Here is a 20,025-nt window from a genome sequence, read left to right on the forward strand (position 1 = left end):
GAAGCGGGGCCACTCGCTTCGCCACCGATTCATTGTTGTTGCTACGCAATGCCCCACAATCTCGGCAAACTAAATGCGCACGAAGCTTTCGCTTTGTCTGAACTTGCCTCAGCCACAAAACTTTAGCGATAAAACACCCCAGATTTTCAGATTGCTTCTGTGTTTACAGTGCTGCTAGGCTTAGCGAGTATGCGTCGTTTGACGCCAGAAAGCGCGCGAGGTTCAAACAGGCGTGCGCCCCAACGGCGCTTTACTTAGCTCTACGTTCAAGCAACATGGCGGCGCCCGTCGAAGCGGGTCCCGCGGGGCCTCTCGTTCACCACCGATTCATCGTCGCCGTTACTCTGTATATTAAGTTCACGGCAAACTAAAGGCACACGAAGCTTTCGCTTTTTCTGAAGATCCCCGCACCACAAAATTTTATCGATGAACTGCGCCATATTTTCAGATTGCTTCCGTGTTTACAAAGCTGGTAGGTTTAGCGAGTACGCATTGTTTGGCCGCCATAGAGATGACTTGGTGGGACGTTGGAATGGGGTTTCCCGGCTCATTAAAAACACACTTATAATTTTTACTTTTAAATCGTGTGTCTGCAATAATAAGTCTCTGATGAAGAAATAAACGTATATTTTAAATCTCTTTTAAGAGTATCTTATTGGCTTGCCGTAGTGGCGCTGCAATCGATAAACGCAAGCCTGGCCTCGATGCGTAGGGGAGACGGGGAGCCCTATTCTAAAACTCACCGGCGCACTTGTACGCAGCGCTGGGGCCCGCTATTTCCTCGGGGGCCCCCTCTTCTAAAACTCTCGATTAGGGCGAACAAGAAAGATCGTATCGACGCACCTATTAGGCGTTGCGTCAAGAGTGCGCTGGGCCTACCCATCTCCACCTCTTCAGACCGTCTGTTGGTAATGGGGGTGATAATGTTGGACTGAACTTGCCGAGGCGGTGCGAATCGCCCAGCTCGAAAGACAGAGTATAACGAGTACGGGCCGTACCCTTTTGGAGTAGGTCGGCCGAAAATTCGATAGGGGCTAATGCAATAAGGTCGCCCTACTGCCACAATGTCGCGAGAATATCATAGTTTGACCCTCTCCCCTGCAAAATGCACCCAGAATACCATAAGGAAAGGCGGGAGAAGAGGGCGGAGGCGCTGGCTATAAGGACCAGGAAATTTAGAGCAGGAGAAGTAGCCCACGTGGACGCACCGAGTGGCAGGTTGGGGGCGGCAGTCGCCTCGGTAGTCGACGGCCGAGGTGCACCAGTCGCTGCCGCCTCCATTAGGAGTAGAAACGTAGATACGGCTGAGCAAGTGGCAATAGCGCTCGCTTGCGCCGGAACCAAGGCGAGTTTGATTCTTAGCGACAGCGAAACTGCAATCTGGAACATTGGAAAGGGAAGGGTCTCGCCGGAAACAGCTCGCATCCTGCTGGCAGCCCAAATCGATTGCAAGGTCACCTTAATTTGGGTCCCAGCACACATATCCGTCCCCTGTAATGAGTTGACCCACGCATTAGCCCGAGATCTCTACTTCCGGGCAACCGTAGAGCCACCTGACTGCCAGGGGATGGACGAACTTTTGCAAACATACGCGGAAGTCGTCGAGAACTATAGGATAGGAAGACGTCTGATGGCACCTCCGGATCCAAGCTTAAACAATACAGAGGCCATCGTCTGGCGACGATTACAGGCCGAAAATTTTGCAAACCCCGTCTGGTTGTTTCGCACCCAGGTAGACGATAAATGTAAGACCTCCGGAACGAGGGGGACAATCGATCACATAATTTGGTAATGCCCCGGATCCCTGGCCGCTGGGGACAATGTTGAAAGTAGAGAAGCCTGGGAGGCCCTGCTGCGGAGCGAGGTCCCCGCCGACCACCATGGAGCTGTCCGGCTCCCGGCTGAAGCAACGAAGAACCAATATATGTTCACCAGTGTTTAGTCACGGTGGTCGCGGCCCCCGTCCTCTAGGCCTCCTTGCCAGGGGCGGCGAGTAGGGGGCCTCCTACATCGGTGGAAATAGCTTTATTCAGCATCAGCCGAATTTGAATAGGAGCGGCGGGAAAAACTTATTCAACGTCGAATCCGAATCTCTTTGCAATAAATGCACCTTTCGCTGCCTGACAAGTGGCAACAAAGCCACAAAATGCCGAACTATCGGATTTAAAACAAAAAAAAATAGTGTTGTCCTCAGTGTCCCTTTAAAGATGCACGATTGGTCGAAATTATTCCGGAGCTCTCCACTACGACACCTCTTCCTTTCTTGTCTCCGAGATGTGAGACAGATACTGCACCATTTCCTTTCCCTGTAAACAATCTTTCTTCCTCTTGTTTTAACGGTCCGCCGCCTTTATTTCGTCTGCTAGCCTACGTCTCCGAAAAAAGCGGTGTCAAAAGTGTAGTTTTCATGCTACACTATGCGCAACAGAAATGCTTTCGTGTAGGTGGGCGAAGCTACACTCCTACACTGGCAAAAAAATTAGCACTGGTTGAATGCGGTTAAACCATGTTTGTCGAGAGATAGCTCAGTTTTGCTTGGTTTGTCAAAGGACGAGAGCACTGGTTTGCAGAGATTTTGCTTTTTTCTTCGTGGGTAGATTCTCGCTGTATCTTTCGTCGAGCTCGCTACTGTTCGTACCGCCTGGCGTGGGAGCGCCGGTTTCCGTGAACCCGCGCAGGGAGCTGGGTTCCGTGAAACTCCTCGGCGCGCCCATGGGGTGGAGCCGGACCGTTGCTGTTTCTGCCGCCGCTGAGCTGCGGTCGAGGGTCGAGTAGGGTGCCTCGATGGCCTGCGTCGCTTTTAGGGCGTGTTCACATTTGTCGAAAAATCCGGCGAACGAAGCCGATTCGCTCGCTGGAAAAACTAGAACCTAGCTGTTCTCATCTTTTGACGCCGAGGCGGAACCGCCGCTGAAGAGACGCAATGATAGGATGAATGGACGGACGGATGGACGGACGGACGGATGGATGGACGGACGGATGGATGGATGGATGGATGGATGGATGGATGGATGGGAGCGCCCCCTTTGAAACGTAGTGGTGGCAATTGCCACCATGCTTGGCTTTTTATTTATTTATTTTTGTTCAACTGTGTTGTTAATGCTCATTAAGATTCGCCATCTTCTTTCACTACGGTTTCCTACACTTCAAACCTGATGTCACCTCCCTGCATTTCAGCCACCTATCCTCCAATCGTTTTTTACTAACTTCCACTGCAGATTTATTTACATGACCATTGTTATCTTCTGTGCCTACATCGACATCCGGATGGATACCATCACATTTGAGTATGAGGTGTTCAATTGTTTCCACAGATCTACCACACACTGCACATGTGTCATCATCTTCGTTAAATTTTTTTTTTGTAGCTGCGCGTTCTAAGACACCCTGACCTAGCTTCAAAGAGTAGGGCACTGCCTCTTTAGTTATCGTAGAAAAATTCTTCCCTGATCGGCCTTTTCCACTATCGGTATAGCTGTACGCTATGCTTCTTTTCCATTGAATTATTCCAATTATTCCAAATTAGCCGCCGCGGTGGCTCAGGGGTTATGGTGCTCGGCTGCTGACCTGAAAGACGCGGGTTCGATCCCAGCCGCAGCAGTTCAATTTCTTTGGAGGAGAAATTCTAGAGGCCTGTGTGCTGTACGATGTCAGTGCACGTTAAAGAACCCCAGGTGGTCGAAATTTTCGGAGCCCTCCACTGCGGCGTCTCTCATAGCCTTAGTCGCTTTGGGACGTTAAACCCCATAAACCAACCAACCAACCAACCAACCAACCAATTTTTAACTTCCGCGTTTTTAACCTGTCGTTTAATGCTTTTTCTTTCTCCGTCCTCATGACCACCATACTTACTAGCTAGTTTCCTAGTTCTTTTCCCCCACTGTGAGTCAACGCTCTCTCTGCATTGGTATTTAAATACCTCAGCTGCCCACCTGTGATCGTCCAATTTCCTCAGGCGTTCTTCATATAGGATTTTAATTTTAGCTTCCCGTGCTTCGAACGATGCCCAGCTCATATCCCCTTGTACTGCCTCGTTTGTTTTTGCCATGCGCACCTTGTGCTAATCTTGGAACAGCTTTCTGATTTATGTTTAATCTCGACTGAACTTTGGCTCTTAAGCACAGAACCACATTCCCGAAAGTAAGCCCCGGCACCATTATTCCTTTCCAAATACCTCTCAGTACTTCATATTTGTTGTACCCCGATAATGCCCTATGTTTCATTATCCCGTTGTCTCTTCGCCCGTTTGCCCTAAGAGACTGTTCATGCTTTTCCGTGTACATGGTCTGTTCTGAAAGTAGTAGGACTCATTTTTTTAAACAAAATTTATGCAAGAAAATAGTACAAACGATTACAATTTTTCAAGGTAGCACCCTTCCGCACCTACTCACTGCTGCTAATGAGTTTTACAATTTTCGTACGCCTCCAGGAACGCCTGGACCGGAATGCTGTTTAGCTCCCTCGTCACGGCCTGTTGAACCACCTCTACCGATCCGTGATGTTTCTCCTCGAGCGTCGATTTTATTCTCGGGAATAGAAAAAAGTCTGGCAGGGCCAAGTCGAGGCTGTAGGGGGGCTGAGACAGCGTTGCCGCCTTGTGCGGGACAAAAAATCGGGGTCCTCATTCAGATGACGAAGAAGATCCTACCGGTTGGCCTTTTCCTCCTCTGACAACACTCCCGGCATCAACTTCGCGCACGCTTTCCTCATGGGTAAGTTTTCTGTCACGATCCCAAAAACTTGGGTTTGAGGAATGCTCAAGTCATCAGCAATCATTCTGATAGATCACTGTTAAGTAAATGTTTCCCTCGCTACACATTTTCATTGGTCTTGCTGGTCGAAGGGCGTCTGAAGCGGTCGTCTTCCTCCACTCTTTCCTTACCTTCTCGGAAAAGCTTGTGCCTATCAAAAACACCTGATCTACCCATGGAAGCGTCACCGTAGGCCTCCTTAATCATGTTGTGAGTCTCTTTGCCCGTTTTACCAAGATTTACTCAAAATTTGATCGCGTATCGCTGATGCAGTAAACGCTCGACGATTCTGCGTGACGAGATGTTTCGATAGAGGTTCACAGTACAAGCGACCTCCTCTTTTTAACGGCCGAGAGCCGACTGCCGATTTTCCACAGCATTCCCAATATCCCCCTTCAACGATCCTGCACGCGCAGACCACCTCTCGTCCGCCCGTTCGCCCAGGAAAAAACCAGTCCTACTACTTTCAGAACAGACCATGTATATCTGCCCTTCGTTTAGCCATATCCCGAGGTATTTGTATTCGGCCACTCTCGATATTTCGTGGCCTTGTATTGTAAGCACCTGATCAGTTGTATCGTTGAAAATCATCACACCTGGCTTAGTTGCGCTAAAACTGAAACCTAGATTGTCTCCTTCGTCTCCACAACAATTAAGCAAAGTTTGCAGACCTTCCTGGCTATCTGCTAATAGCACAATATCGTCCGCATGCATCAAACCCGGGAACCGCTGCTCAACTTACATTTCCGCCTAATCTGTACGACAGATTATAACCTAGGTTACTTTCTTGTAGCCTTCTTTCTATATTTATCGTATAAAGTAAAAACAGCAGCGGTGATAGATGACAACCTTGCCTTAATCCTTTGTGTACCCCCACTGTTGTGGTACTTTTTTATCCCTTCCCATGTGATTTTATTTGTATATTTCCCACAGAAAATCAATTACCTCATGACCGATACCTTCATCTTTTAATATGTTCCACGGGAGCTCCCTGTTCACGTTGTCCTATGCACCGCTTATGTCCAGGAAGGCTAAATACAGAGGTCTGTTTTCCGCCTTAGCTATTTCCATGCATTGTGTAAACACGAACAGGCTATCATATAAGCGCCTGCCCCTTCTGAACCCGTTCTGAAGTTCTCGGAGTATCCTATTACTTTCTTTTTGCTCCATTAAAATCAATATAACTAACTAACCTATTACTTTCTACCCATGACTTCATTTTTTTAATTTTACCGCCTGCGTTGCCACCCCATATATAACAGATGTTATCGTGATCGGTCGGAAGGATTTTATGTTCATCTTATCTCCTTTTTTATAAATGAAATTCAGTTAGGCGCGGCGGCACGGCAGAGGCAATGGGTATAAACCTACGGCTGTTGCTTCTCGAGCAGGTGCTGCTGGTCTGTGTCCGGAGCCAAGAAACATGGAACAAGGGCCTCGTTGACCCGGCTTCAGATGCTATCAACGCATCATCACGGATCATCGACACTATCGCACATGGCCACCACGTGGGATCAAGCGAAACCTTGGCTGGGCTTATAAACATCGACCCACCGGCAGCCAGCTTCAGTGGGTGCGGCGGCACGGCAGAGGCGATGCGTATAAACCTACGGCTTTTGCTTCTCGAGCAGGTTGGTTATTACTGCTATTTTTGTTATGGCTACAAGAATGACAATCGTTTTGTAGTAGTGCTGCCGTGCCCCAAAGTGATTTTTGCTGCTTTTGCATCAATGTCTCTTTTGTTGTCTGGAGATGTGGATCGGAATCCTGGTCCTGATACCAGGGCAATTTTGGAAGAGTTATGTGATGGCCAAAAGGCAATTCAGGCCGAACTAGTCGATTTGGGCAAACGACTTCTAGTGGTTTAAAACAGCTTAAAGGCTGTCACAGACCAAGCTCGTAGTATTGAACAGCTGACAAAGACAGTGAATTACCTTGATGACACCCTCCAGAAACAAAATACAAAAATAATTGCTTCAGATGACAGAAGCAGAAGAAATAATCTAATGGTGTTTAGAATTACGGCAAAGAAGAAACTATTGAGCAGCTCAAAACGAAAGTTATTGCAGATGTCTTTTTAGATAAATAAGGCGCCACAGTGGAAAGCGTGGAAGGAATCCACAGAATTGGAGGGGAACAAACGAAGAAGCCCCGACCGGTTATTCTAAAGCTGTATGACTATGGGGAAAAGGAAGAGCTCTACAGGAACTGTAAGAAACTAAAAGGAACTGGTGTTTCCATTGGTGACAACTTTTGCAAAGAAACACAACATAAACACAAACAGCTGTGGGATTCTGCCAAGAAAGATCGAGACGAAGGACAAAATGTGCGACTTGAATATGATAAACTGGTTATAAACGGCGAGGTTTTCTTCTGGGATGAGTCCAATGAGCGCGGAATTAAAATTCTTGGTACCAGAAAACGTCCACCTGTGCGGTAACAGGAATGAACTCAGGCAAACCAGCAATTACCGTCCTTTCGGCTAATAAATCTGAACGCTAGGAGCGTGGTCAATAAAACTGGTGATTTAAAGTACTTATTAGTTAATTATGATCCACACGTAGTTAACCGTCAGTGAAACCTGGTTACGCCCGGAAATAGCAGATAGCGAGCTGGTACCTCCATGCTACAGCATGGTTCGTAACGACCGGGAAAATCGAGGCGGGGGCGTCGCAATAATCATAAAAGAAGGCATTAAATTCACACCCGTCCACGGTATACCAGATCACGAAAGTTTTTGGTGCCAGATAAATTTAGGTAAAACTTCTTATCTTGTAGCAGCGCTCTGTAGGGCACCAAATGCACCAGTTTCATACATAGAAAAAATGCAGTGTTACCTAGAATACGTAAAGCCGAGAAAGCATAAGCTGATCATTTCCGGAGATTTTAATCTAGCATGCATTGACTGGAATACTTTGACAAATAACTCAAGAGAAACCGAAAGCAGTGAATTGCTCCTGAATATTGCCTTTAACAACGACTTAACACAGGTGGTGGCTGAGAATGCACGTGTAGCAGCCACTGTTAAATCAACGCTGGACTTGGTGTTCCTAGACGGACGGACGGATGGATGGATGGATGGGAGTGCCCCCTTTGAAACGTAGTGGTGGCAATTGCCACCACGTATTGCCACCATGCTCGGCTTTTTATTTATTTATTTTTGTTCAACTGTGTTGTTAATGCTCATTAAGATTCGCCATCTTCTTTCACTACGGTTTCCTACACTTCAAACCTGATGTCACCTCTCTGCATTTCAGCCACCTATCCTCCAATCGTTTTTTACTAACTTCCACTGCAGATTTATTTACATGACCATTGTTATCTTCTGTGCCTACATCGACATCCGGACGGATACCATCACATTTGAGTATGAGGTGTTCAATTGTTTCCACAGATCTACTACACACTGCACATGTGTCATCATCTTCGTTAAATTTTTTTTGTAGCTGCGCGTTCTAAGACACCCTGACCTAGCTTCAAAGAGTAGGGCACTGCCTCTTTAGTTATCATAGAAAAATTCTTGCCTGATCGGCCTTTTCCAGTATCGATATAGCTGTACACTATGCTTCTTTTCCATTGCATTATTCCAATTATTCCAAATTAGCCGCCGCGGTGGCTCAGCGGTTATGGTGCTTGGCTGCTGACCTGAAAGACGCGGGTTCGATCCCAGCCGCAGCGGTTGAATTTCTTTGGAGGAGAAATTCTAGAGGCCTGTGTGCTGTACGATGTCAGTGCACGTTAAAGAACCCCAGGTGGTCGAAATTTTCGGAGCCCTCCACTGCGGCGTCTCTCATAGCCTTAGTCGCTTTGGGACGTTAAACCCCATAAACCAACCAACCAACCAATTTTTAACTTCCGCACTTTTTAACCTGTCGTTTAATGCTCTTTATTTCTCCGTCCTCATGACCGGCATACCCCAAGCAACCACCGATATCCTTCGGACAGCCGACAGAGGTCTGTTTCGGATGTTTTGTACGTCCGCTGAACATCCGCAAATAGCCGGTAGACGTCCGTCGGCCGTCCGAAAGGTGGCCAAAGGTATACGGTTCGCCCGCCGACGGACGTCCAGTTGAGTACGTCCATTGGCGGATCTTTCTCGAATATTCGCATATATGGTGCATGCGTGCTTTTTACACTCCGCGCGATGCAATAAAACCAAAAACAATTTGATGCATAGCGCGCATATTTTATTGTGGTTGATGATACATCAGCAGAGCAATGGGTTATATTAGGAAAATTTCTAAAATGTGACTTTTCAAATGTGGCAAGCTTGGGACACACATCCGTAATCTTCCCACCCACAGGATTTCTGAAATAAAAAAGAATGCGGCAAACACCAGTCATGTGAAACAAATGGCACAGTGCAGCAGCCCAAGTAAAAACATTGGAACCAATTAATAGAAGTGTTTAATGCTGCAAGTATAACAGACAATGCACTTTAACAAACACCTCAATAAGTATTAGGCAATAACAGCTCTCACTTTTCCACACCATAATTGACAATGCATCTGTTCTTTATTTATTCTCATGGGCCTTAGGGCACTAACCTGCGCAGCACTGTACACGACTTTGCACAGAAAGCCACAAAGCTTCCGTTGCGAACCAATGCGAACTACACGTGCTTCCTATGGGCTGCCTTTCGCGCGTTGTCACTCTTTATATAGGCACAGTGAACCTAGCGATGCCTTAAAAATTAACAAGATGCGAAAATACTCCGTCCGGCATCTTTGAAGAGGAGTGGGAATTAGCCGCGCGAGTTGAGTGCTCCCGCAGCTGTGTGATGTAGGCTCCCGAAAGTGTGAGAACAGCACACACTTGCGGAAGCCATCTCCTCACGCTTACTGCTCCCATTGTCCTGTGAACGAATGTTATATGAGCATGCTGCATTGTCCTAGAAGCAAGTTCCAAGAAGTGTACTGGATACATACCTTCGTAGGCAATCACATGTGCACTAAGCCTTCTTTAAACCAAGGTCGACGCAGTACGGGATTCCGGTGTTCCAGAAGAGCTTCAGGCGCTTCCTGTATCTTTCGAATTGCTTAAGTTACATACTACTTTCGTCCACAGACCGAACAAAGCCACGCATTATAACAACAGAGCTATAAAGCTCTGCGCGACAACACTACGTGACTAATCAACAGCGCTGCGGAGCCGTACTGATGGATTGGATTGGACTGACCGCGAACTGACATTTATGATGATGGTGATAGCAGAATGCACGGGAGTTTTGATTCTTACGAATGGTTTCAATGGGTTTCAATGGCAAGTTTAGCTAGCAAAACGGTGGACATGTCGCACAACTCCACTAATTTGGAGAAGTTTTATAAATATAAAACTAGTCATTGAGTTCTTGCAAAATTCTGCAACACCTGCTTCTCCTCTTAGATAAATTTAGCTCGTTGGCGGCTCTTTTACTGCAGGTAGGAGTGGAATCGCACCAATTTACAAACATCTTCGCGTCAAACCGCGAATTTTCTGTGAAATAAAAAACGTCCATACTCATGGCCTGGGAAAATACTCGGCCTTACATCCTTCGGACGTACACCTCGTTAACCTTGTCTCTCATGCGGATATACAAAAGCGGACACTACCCGTATGTCCGGCGGATGTACGAATACGGATATACGAAATCGGATTGTGTTCGTACGTCCGATGGACGTCCGATTTCGGCAAAGGACGTTCGGATCTAGCTCGTACGTCCGACGGATATCTGTGGTTGCTTGGGACTTACTAGCTAGTTTCCTAGTTCTTTTCCGCCACTGTGAGTCAACGCTGTTTCTGCATAAGTATTTAAATACCTCAGCTGCCCACCTGTTATCGTCCAATTTCCTCAGGCGTTCTTCATATAGTATTTTACTTTTAGCTTCCCGTGCTTCGAGCGATGCCCAGCCCATATCCCCTTGTACTGCCTCGTTTGTTTTTGCCGTGCGCACCTTGTGCTAATCTTGGAACAGTTTTCTGATTTATGTCTAATCTCGACTGAGCTTCGGCTCTTAAGCACAGAACCGCATTCCCGAAAGCAAGCCCCGGCACCATTATTCCTTTCCAAATACCTCTCAGTACTTCGTATTTGTTGTACCCCGATAATGCCCTATGTTTCATTATCCCGTTGTCTCTTCGCCCGTTTGCCCTAAGAGACTGTTCATGCTTTTCCGTGTATATCTGCCCTTCGTTTAGCCATATCCCGAGGTATTTGTATTCGGCCACTCTCGATATTTCGTGGCCTTGTATTGTAAGCACCTGATCAGTTGTATCGTTGAAAATCATCACACCTGACTTAGTTGCGCTAAAACTGAAACCTAGATTGTCTCCTTCGTCTCCACAACAATTAAGCAAAGTTTGCAGACCTTCCTGGCTATCTGCTAATAGTACAATATCGTCCGCATGCATTAAACCCAGGAACCACTGCTCAACTACATTTCCGCCTAATCTGTACGACAGATTATAAACTAGGTTACTTTCTTGTAGCCTTCTTTCTATGTTTATCGTATAAAGCAAAAACAGCAGTGGTGATAGATGACAACCTTGCCTTAATCCTTTGTGTACCCCCACTGTTGTGGTACTTTTTTATCCCTTCCCATGTGATTTTCTTTGTATATTTCCTGCAGAAAATCAATTACCTCATGACCGATGCCTTCATCTTTTAATATGTTCCACGGGAGCTCCATGTTCACGTTGTCCTATGCACCGCTTATGTCCAGGAAGGCTAAATACAGAGGTCTGTTTTCCGCCTTAGCTATTTCCATGCATTGTGTAAACACGAACAGGCTATATTCCTTCAACTATCATATAAGTGCCTGCCCCTTCTGAACCCGTTCTGAAGTTCTCCAAGTATCCTATTACTTTCTACCCATGACTTCATTTTTTTAATTTTACCGCTTGCGTTGCCACCCTGTATATAACAGATGTTATCCTGATCGGTCGGAAGGGTTTTATGTTCATCTTATCTCCTTTTTTATAAATGAAATTCAGGTAGGCGCGGCGGCACGGCAGAGGCAATGGGTATAACCTACGGCTGTTGCTGCTCGAGCAGGTGCTGCTGGTCTGTGTCCGGAGCCAAGAAACATGGAACAAGTGCCTCGTTGACCTGGCTTCAAACGCAATCAACGCATCATCACGAATCATCGACACTATCGCACATGGCCACCACGTGGGATCAAGCGAAACCTCGGCTGGGCTTATAAACATCGACCCACCGGCAGCCAGCTTCAGAGGTAATTGGAAAGAGATAGAATGAATGTGGTGTTGGGGGCATGCTTATCTCTGAAGTTGAGTGTGGATGATTGTAGAATGACAAAAAGTGATTGCAGAAAGCATTAGCAATATCTTTAGGTTGGTTGTATGATATGCCATTGAAAGTAATTTGAAATATAGGGGCACTCAGAGAACGCCTGTTCGAAAATTCGTTGAACGGTCTCCACTGTTTCTTGGAATCATTTTTGTTTAAGTTGAACGCTCTCTCATATTAACGTTTTTTTTTGCAAGGCTTAATAGGGAGTTCAAAATTGACAATAACTAGGTTGTGCCGCTCCCAGAAGTCTAGCTTTAACTTCCCGTTACACTCTGTATATCCATCCAGATCCTCGATGTGGCCATTCATGTCACCAAACAGAATAATATCAGCACCATCTCCAAACAGCTTTATATCATCATTGAGGCACTTAACTAGATCCTTGTTTTCTTGCCTGCATTTGTCTCCGGTCCCTAAATAAACTACCCCTAGCCATGTCCTTTTACCAGCAATTGTACCTGATACCCAGACATACTCTTTGCAAGTTGATTTTATTCTTTCCCAATTTGTTCCTTGATGTATCAGCATACCCACTCCTCCTCCCTTTTTATCCGCTGTTGTTCTGTTGCACTCTTCCCAAACATAGCCTTCGATTAAAGGTGGCTCTTCTAGATCCCTCAGATGTGTCTCGCATAGAGCGTGCACATCTACTTCTTCGTCCTTTTAACTGCTGTTCTATTTCCAGCCATTTCGCTCTCTTTCTTCCCCCCTTGCGTGTTTATGTAACTGATCCTGGCGTTACATTTATCTTTTGTAGTTTTCTTTCTAGGCCTCCTAATAGCCATTTTGTTGGGCTCAGCCGCTATTGTTACATTTACTACTTCGCTTCTACCTACCCCCACGCCTTGAGCCACCGTGGACCCCTAAAAAGCTACCGCTCGGCCTCCCAGGTGCCAGCCTATCTCTGCTTCTACCTTTCCACTGAAATGGATGCCATCTCGTCCAAAGTCTGTGCCGAAACCTGCTCTGTGCACTTCCTTGTTTATGTCTACTACCTAAAGCCTTTCTCGAGGCTTGACGTCCTTATCTCTCGATTAAGATTCACAACGTCGTTGGCAACCTCTCCATTCCTTCCTTGCACCTCCGGCACTATGCACACCACGATCTGCGCTTGCTGTGCTATCGCCCTTATACCGTCAACTCCCTCAGCTAATCTTTTCACTACTTGTGCGGCGTCACCATTCAGGACATCATTTAGCGCCACCGCTACCACTACCAATTTATGCCTTGCATCATTCTCAGAAGGTTCACCTTTTGTCTCTCTCAGTACCTCGTCCATTGGTTTCCCTGGGAATACCCCGACACTACCCGCCTATCACCCTTTACACGCTCTATTATAGCTCTTTTGCAGCTCCTCATGTTTGAGACCCCAGCGATAAGCACTAGGGTACTTTCTCCCTCCCATCTAATTTCTGGATTTTTCTGCCTCTTATCAGTGACTGTGACCTCATTCCTTGAGTTTAGCTTGTTCTCCTGCTCTCCATCGCCTCTAGACTTCCTAGCTGCCACCTGTGCCTCAGCCTAGTGGCGCCATCTGGTTGAAGGACGGGGACCATTACTGTCAACAAACCGACTATCCTTTTAGAATCGTCACTCTAAATAAAAAAATAAAACAATTTATCACTGATACATTTTCTTATGGGAGGTGAGACCAAGCAAAAGACCGGTGCCCCATTTACGGCCAATGAACGCACTGAAAAAAGGCAGCAACAACGAGAATTCAGTCCGAAGCGAATTAAGGGTCCGGCCCCAAAGGGTACCGCCATATTTGTATCGGCCTCTCCGCGCCACTTTCCGTCCCGCTCGCCGTCAAAAGCGGCCGAATCCGCTTCGCTCGGCGGACTTTTGTGCAAGTGTGAACAGGTCTTTAGGGTGGCTCAGGGTTTAAGGCGCTCGTCTTCCCCAGCCGGAGTACATGGGTTCGAACCCGACCGCAGCAGCCGTGTTTCGATGGAGGCGAAACACGAAAGGCACCCGTGGGCTGTGCGATGTCAATGCACGTTAAAGTTCCCCAGGTGGTCGAAATTATTCCGGAGACCTCCACTACGGCACCTCTTTCTTTCTGCTTTCACTCCCACCTTCGTCCCTTCTCTTACGGCGCGGTCCACGTGTCCACCGAGATATGTGAGACAAGTACTGCGCCATTTCCTTTCCTCAAAAACCAGTTTACCAATTTACACCGCTCTCAGCGGGGGGCATTGGGTCCCACTCTTCCCTTGGGCTGCATTGAGCGCAATGCGGTGGTGGGCCGTTTGGAAGAGAAAACTGCAGCTGGTGCGTAGAATTGAGGAAATTTGGTATTCTATCTAGACAGGGCGGTACCAGAGATTGTGTAAACAGTGAATCGGAGTTAGTCACTCTGAATTATACCATCTTTGGCAGCTAATCTGCCGAGAAAGTCGGCACCTTGTCAACAGTCGGTGTGCTCATGTGTGTTGGTTCTCTTCGGTCCCCTTTGTTTTGCGCTGTGTTCCGTCATAATAGCATTCTCACAACGTGCGTATATTCTATAGTGAAATCTCTTGATTTGGATAGTCTACTTTTCAATTACTTTTCCAACAACTAGGCTTACTTATTTCGAGCTGCAGTTGCATATTCGCCTAAGGCAGCCATTAGACAGCCTCTCGTTCGCCAATTGCGAGAAGACTCCTTTTATGCCTGCTGATTTAAGTAATTATGAGGATGCAAAGCCATGTTGTGCATTATTACGCGATAGCATATACAGCTCATTCAGTCGAAAAGGCTGCATAAAGGCGAAAAGGGCTGGAAAGGCGAAAAGGGCTGCATAAAAAAAATCGTCTCATGCCAACTGTTTGCTGCAGAATGCTCCAGATTGTGTTATACGATTGAGCGTTTCGTGCGACATAAATTTACTAGGTAAGTCAGAGCCTAGCTCGTGGCAGGGATTCGAACCGGTGACCTATAATCGAGGGCTGCGTAAAAAAAAATTGGCGGGGGCTTAGCTTTGGTTAAGCCTGTTAGGTTGCGAAAGCAGGTGTTTTATACTGCATATGCAGCGCCTCTAGTGGGAAGAGCGCGGCGCACCATGCCAAGCGGCCACCGTTACCCGGCGAGCCGAGTTGGTAGCCTGCCTCTCGCTCCTGGTATGATGTCACGCCAAACGTCACTAGCGCCTCTAGCGGGAGGAGCGCGGCGCGCCGTGCCAAGCGGCCGTCGTTACCCGACGAGCCAAGTTGGTAGCCCGTCCAAGGTCAATTGAAATAGGTCGCAAAACCGGAGCTTGAATGCGGTCCAGAACCAAGTGCTAGCGACATCAAATTAGTGGAACTAAAGCGCCAAAATGAAATGCGTGGACAGACACGACTAGAAGAGGAAAATAATTAGGACATATTTTGTGTTTCAAAAGCATTCAAAAACAATTGCAGTGATTCCTTTTTAAAATGTTTTAGTTGTGTGCATTTTGTTAGAAAGTATAGCGCTTGCTTTGAAAAAATTTTTATGACAGCTTTCGCTCAGAGCAGCGGCAATGGCAGCGAGACGATGCCAAGGTTGACGGTGCTCTGATGTCATACCCTTGTCATATCTTTTGACCATTCTGCTTGCTTTTGTTTGAAACTCGATTCTGCTAGCCCTACTTTTTCCTCGTTGCTTGTTGCTCGAGTTCTTGGTGTGCATCGTTCGTGTACAGTTTCCGCTTTTCCCTTTTGCCAGCGCTTCTGTGTAGTTTCGTTCGGTTGGGTGCGGTTCTCTCGTTTTTGCTCCAAAAGGGCATCGTCTGTGGCCATGGGGCCGCCGTACGCAAAAACGAGGTGTGCAGTTGCACGATGTGCGAGCGATAACCTGTCTGGCGGCGTCACATTTCAGCGCTTTCCCAAGGACGTGAGAAGGTAAGCTTTGTGTCTGCTGCCCCTGCATGTTTGTGCGGTCATGTCTTGTTTTGAGTGCAGTTAACTGCTTGAGTGCGCTTAGTGTATCGAAGTTGCATGTGCACGATACACAGCTATGAGCCGGTGCGCACTATGAATGCATGCCGCTGTGTCATTACAAGTAAAGAATGCTTAAAACAATTCAACTGCATTTTCTACGTTTGTGTCCTCTTTAAACTGCGCCCGGACTCTTGTGTGGCAGTTTCATCAGCTGACGAATGCAATGCATGCCGCTATGTGACGGGTACTTAGTGCTGAAAATGATTGACATGCATTTTTTACGTCTATCGTGTTTACTTTTAAACTATGTCCGGACTTTGCTGTGGCAGCTGCAAGAGTTGACGATGGTGCAACTGTAATGCGTCTCGTCTATAACGAACCCTGAAAACGTGTAAAGTTTACGTGTCCCGTATACTGTCCCTCATTGTCTTGTCACGTTTGTCTCTAACAGATATTGGTACCGGCAATCTTGTGTACATGCGTCAAACCTGAGACGCAACGGCATAAGTGCTGCGGCCTAATGGCAAACCACGCTGGTGGGCCAGAAAGGCCAAGCAGTACATGTACGTACGTATACATCATTGAAGACGACACGATGGCAGCGGAGGCACGCGGAACACGGTCACCAGAACATGAGTGAAGCACCAGTTCCATCTGCTCATCGGCACGTGAAGCCTGCAGTTGAAACAGGCGGACCACGAAGCATGATACAGTGCCAGTGAAGACCAGAAGAGTGGAACCATCGTATTTTATGAGCATCTGTGTACCAATTCTTTCTTTATCTGTACTAACTGTTTTAATGGGCTTAATAGCCGCTGTTTCTGTGTGATAACTGTGTATAATGGCTGTTTTTCTGGTGGCCTTCTATTTAGTCTGTATCCTAGCGTTAAATTTCTAAATTTGTAGGCTTGCATTCGCATATATTTTTGCATTCCTAAAGATGGAAAAAAACGGCGCTTGTCGAAGCGTGCACTCACTCTGTGAAAGATGTGATGTATTGTCAAGCAGGCCAAGTTATTAAAAGTGCTTAATTTTTTTTTTATGAATTCACTCCCTAACTGATACACACACTGTATTAACCTTTCACGTTTGGGTGCGTGTCATTTCGTTTGCATGTCTAGATGGGGTAATGGAATGTTGTTAATCTCTTAGACAAGAAAATATGGCCCCCCACAGAGTGTAGTCATCTCGAGCAGTCATTGTTTCCTGCTGCTCATTTTACACTTCACCTTGAAAGTGCATACAGGTTCTGTGACAAAATGCTACAAAAAAGGGCAGAAAGGAGTGGGTGCCATCTGCAATGCCTGCTATGTATCTAATGCACCCGAGCTACAGACAACCTGACAGGAAGTAGACAGGGGAGAAGATGGGATGAATAGCGACAGAAATCATTTACTAGTATATTTTAAAGGCTAACTATCTTGAAATAGCTCAGGCACCGTGTGTTGGCTGTGCCCCATGCACATGTATGTCAGTAGTTCAGTAATCGCTCGCATACGGTGCAGAGCATTGCCAGAAAGCAGGATTGTTGCCATGGTTATATTATTACCGATATGTAACATTTCACATCCCAAGGGTGCGCTTGTGCCATGGCAGATGACGTAGTGAGCTGCTCCAGATTACTTTCAACCCTCTCGCAACATCAGCACAGGCACAATCAGGATTTCATCTGAGTACCTGGTTTCCAGCAGCTGAATGACAACCACTGATACAGCACCATGCGTGACTGCAGATGAGGTGTTTGCCATTGTGCAAGTCCGCGGCCTGGGTTCAGTTCTGTGCCAACGCAAGCCTGCAGCAGTTACAGCCGTGCCAGCTGCGGGAACGTGTAGCCTGTTCGCTGCACTTCAGGCCATCGGAATTCTCGCGTCCTGGACGGCTACACCGCGCCGCTTGCCCATCTGTTCCTTACAAAAAAGGTAACTAACAGTGCAAATGGTATTTCCATCATCATCAGCCTGACTACACCCACTGTAGGGCAAAGGCCTCTCCCATGTCTCTCCAATTAACCCTGTCCTTTGTCAGTTGCCACCACTGTATCCCCGCAAACTTCTTAATCTCATCCGCCCACCTAACTTTCTGCTGTCCCCTGCTACGTTTGCTTTCTCTTGGATTCCACTCCGTTACCCTTAAGGACCAGCAGTTATCCTGCCTTCGCATTACACGCCCTGCCCAAGCCCATTTCTTCCTCTTGATTTCAACTAAGATGTCATTAAACCGCGTTTGTTCCCTCATCCACTCCGCCCTCTTCCGATCTCTTAACGTTACACCTATCATTTTCTTTTCCATAGCTCGCTGCGTTGTTCTTAACTTAAGCTGAACCCTCTTTGTTAGCCTCCACGTTTCTGCCTCATAGGTGAGTACCGGTAGGATACAGCTGTTGTATACTTTCCTCTTCAGGGATATTGGTAAGCTACCATTCATGATCTGAGAGAACCTGCCATATGCGCTCCACCCCATTCTAATTCTTCTAGTTATTTCCCTCTCATGATCCGGATCTCCGGTCACTACCTGCCCTAAGTAGACATATTCTCTTACTGCTTCCAGCACCTCGCTGCCAATTGCGAACTGCTGTTCCCTTGCTAGGCTGTTGATTATTACTTTGGTTTTCTGCATGTTAATTCTTAACCCCACCGTTCTGCTCTGCCTGTCTAACTGATTGATCATGCTTTGCAGTTCTTGTCCTGAGTGGCTTAGCAAGGCAATGTCATCAGCGAATCGCAAATTACTCAGGTATTCTCCATTAACTCTTATCCCCAACTGTTCCCATTCCAGTCCCCGGAACACCTCCTGTAAGCAGGCAGTGAAGAGCATTGGCGAGATCGTGTCTCCCTGCCTGACACCTTTCCGTATTGGAATTTTATTGCTGACTTTATGGAGAACTATAGTAGCTGTGCAATCGTTATAAATATCTTCCAATATTTTCACATAACACTCTTCCACACCCTGATTCCGCAATGCCTGCATGACAGCTGAGGTTTCCACTGAGTCAAATGCTTTCTCCTAATCAATGAAGGCTATATATAGGGGTTGGTTATATTCGGCGCATTTCTCTATCACCTGATTGATAGTGTGAATGTGGTCCATTGTCGAGTGTCCTTTACAAAAGCCTGTCTGATCATTTGGTTGACTAAAGTCCAAGGTTGTCCTGACTCTATTAGCGATTACCTTAGTAAATACCTTGTAGGCAACGGACAATAAGCTCATTGGTCTGTAATTCTTCAAGTCCTTGACGTCTCCTTTCTGATGAATTAAGATAATGTTAGCATTCTTCCAAGCTTCTGGTACTCTTGAGGTCACAAGGCATTGCGTATATAGGGTGGCTAGTTTTTGTAGAACAATCTCTCCTCCGTCCTTCAACAAATCTGCTGTTACCTGATCCTCACCAGCTGCTTTCCCTCTTTGCATTGCTCCTAAGGCTTTCTTTACTTCCTCCTTCGTTACTGGCAGGACGTGCCATTGCTGTGCTCGACTGCCTCCCTCAGTAACTTGATGATTACATTCGCTACTGTATAGATTTGTGTAGAACTCTTCGGCTAATTCAACTATCTTATACATATTGCTGATGCCTTTGCCCTGTTGGTCTTTGAGCACATACATCTGGTTTTTACCTATGCCCAGTTTTCTCCTCACTGATTTTAGGCTACCTCCGTTCCTTAGAGCATGCTCGATTTTCTCCATGTTAAACTTTCTTATGTCGGCTACCTTGCGCTTATTTATTAACTTCGATAGCTCTGCTAGTTCTATCCTGTCTGTGGAGTTAGACATCCACATGCTTTGACGTTTCTTAATCAGATCCCAGACAACACTGAAATATCCCGAGGACATGCTGAGGATATTCTTCTGAGGGCATTCTTTATCCTCAGGACGTCCTCAAATGATCCTCAAAATGTACTGAAAAGGTCCTCGTGTCCGGCCTCAGGACATCCTCAGAACAGCCTCAGAAGGGTATCATATGATGTTTTGAGTACATTCTGTGGAGGTTATAGCTGGCCAAGCTGCATGAAAAAAAAATGCGAAAAATTCATAAAAATCATTTATTTGCTGAGCTCTTCAGTTACTTCACTGCTGTTTGCCGCCATCCCTGCGCGCTGTG

At 46.6% G+C, this 20,025-nt stretch overlaps 1 protein-coding gene across 2 annotated transcripts in view; it reads left to right on the forward strand.

Moving 5' to 3' along the window:
• The window catches only part of LOC149354091 (uncharacterized), a 64,001-nt gene that overhangs the window by 39,237 nt on the left and 4,739 nt on the right, over positions 1-20,025 (forward strand). For both annotated transcript variants that reach the window (XM_089583052.1, XM_089583051.1), the window contains exons 2-4: positions 6,143-6,382; positions 11,785-11,965; positions 17,662-17,848. In XM_089583052.1, the coding sequence (XP_089439178.1) occupies positions 6,347-6,382; positions 11,785-11,965; positions 17,662-17,848 (404 nt within the window). In that variant the 5' untranslated portion in view covers positions 6,143-6,346. The remainder of the gene's footprint in view (positions 1-6,142; positions 6,383-11,784; positions 11,966-17,661; positions 17,849-20,025) is intronic.

Source organism: Amblyomma mixtum, chromosome 3, assembly GCF_055824585.1.
Source record: "Amblyomma mixtum isolate Tamu chromosome 3, ASM5582458v1, whole genome shotgun sequence".
NCBI classification, from domain to species: domain Eukaryota; kingdom Metazoa; phylum Arthropoda; class Arachnida; order Ixodida; family Ixodidae; genus Amblyomma; species Amblyomma mixtum.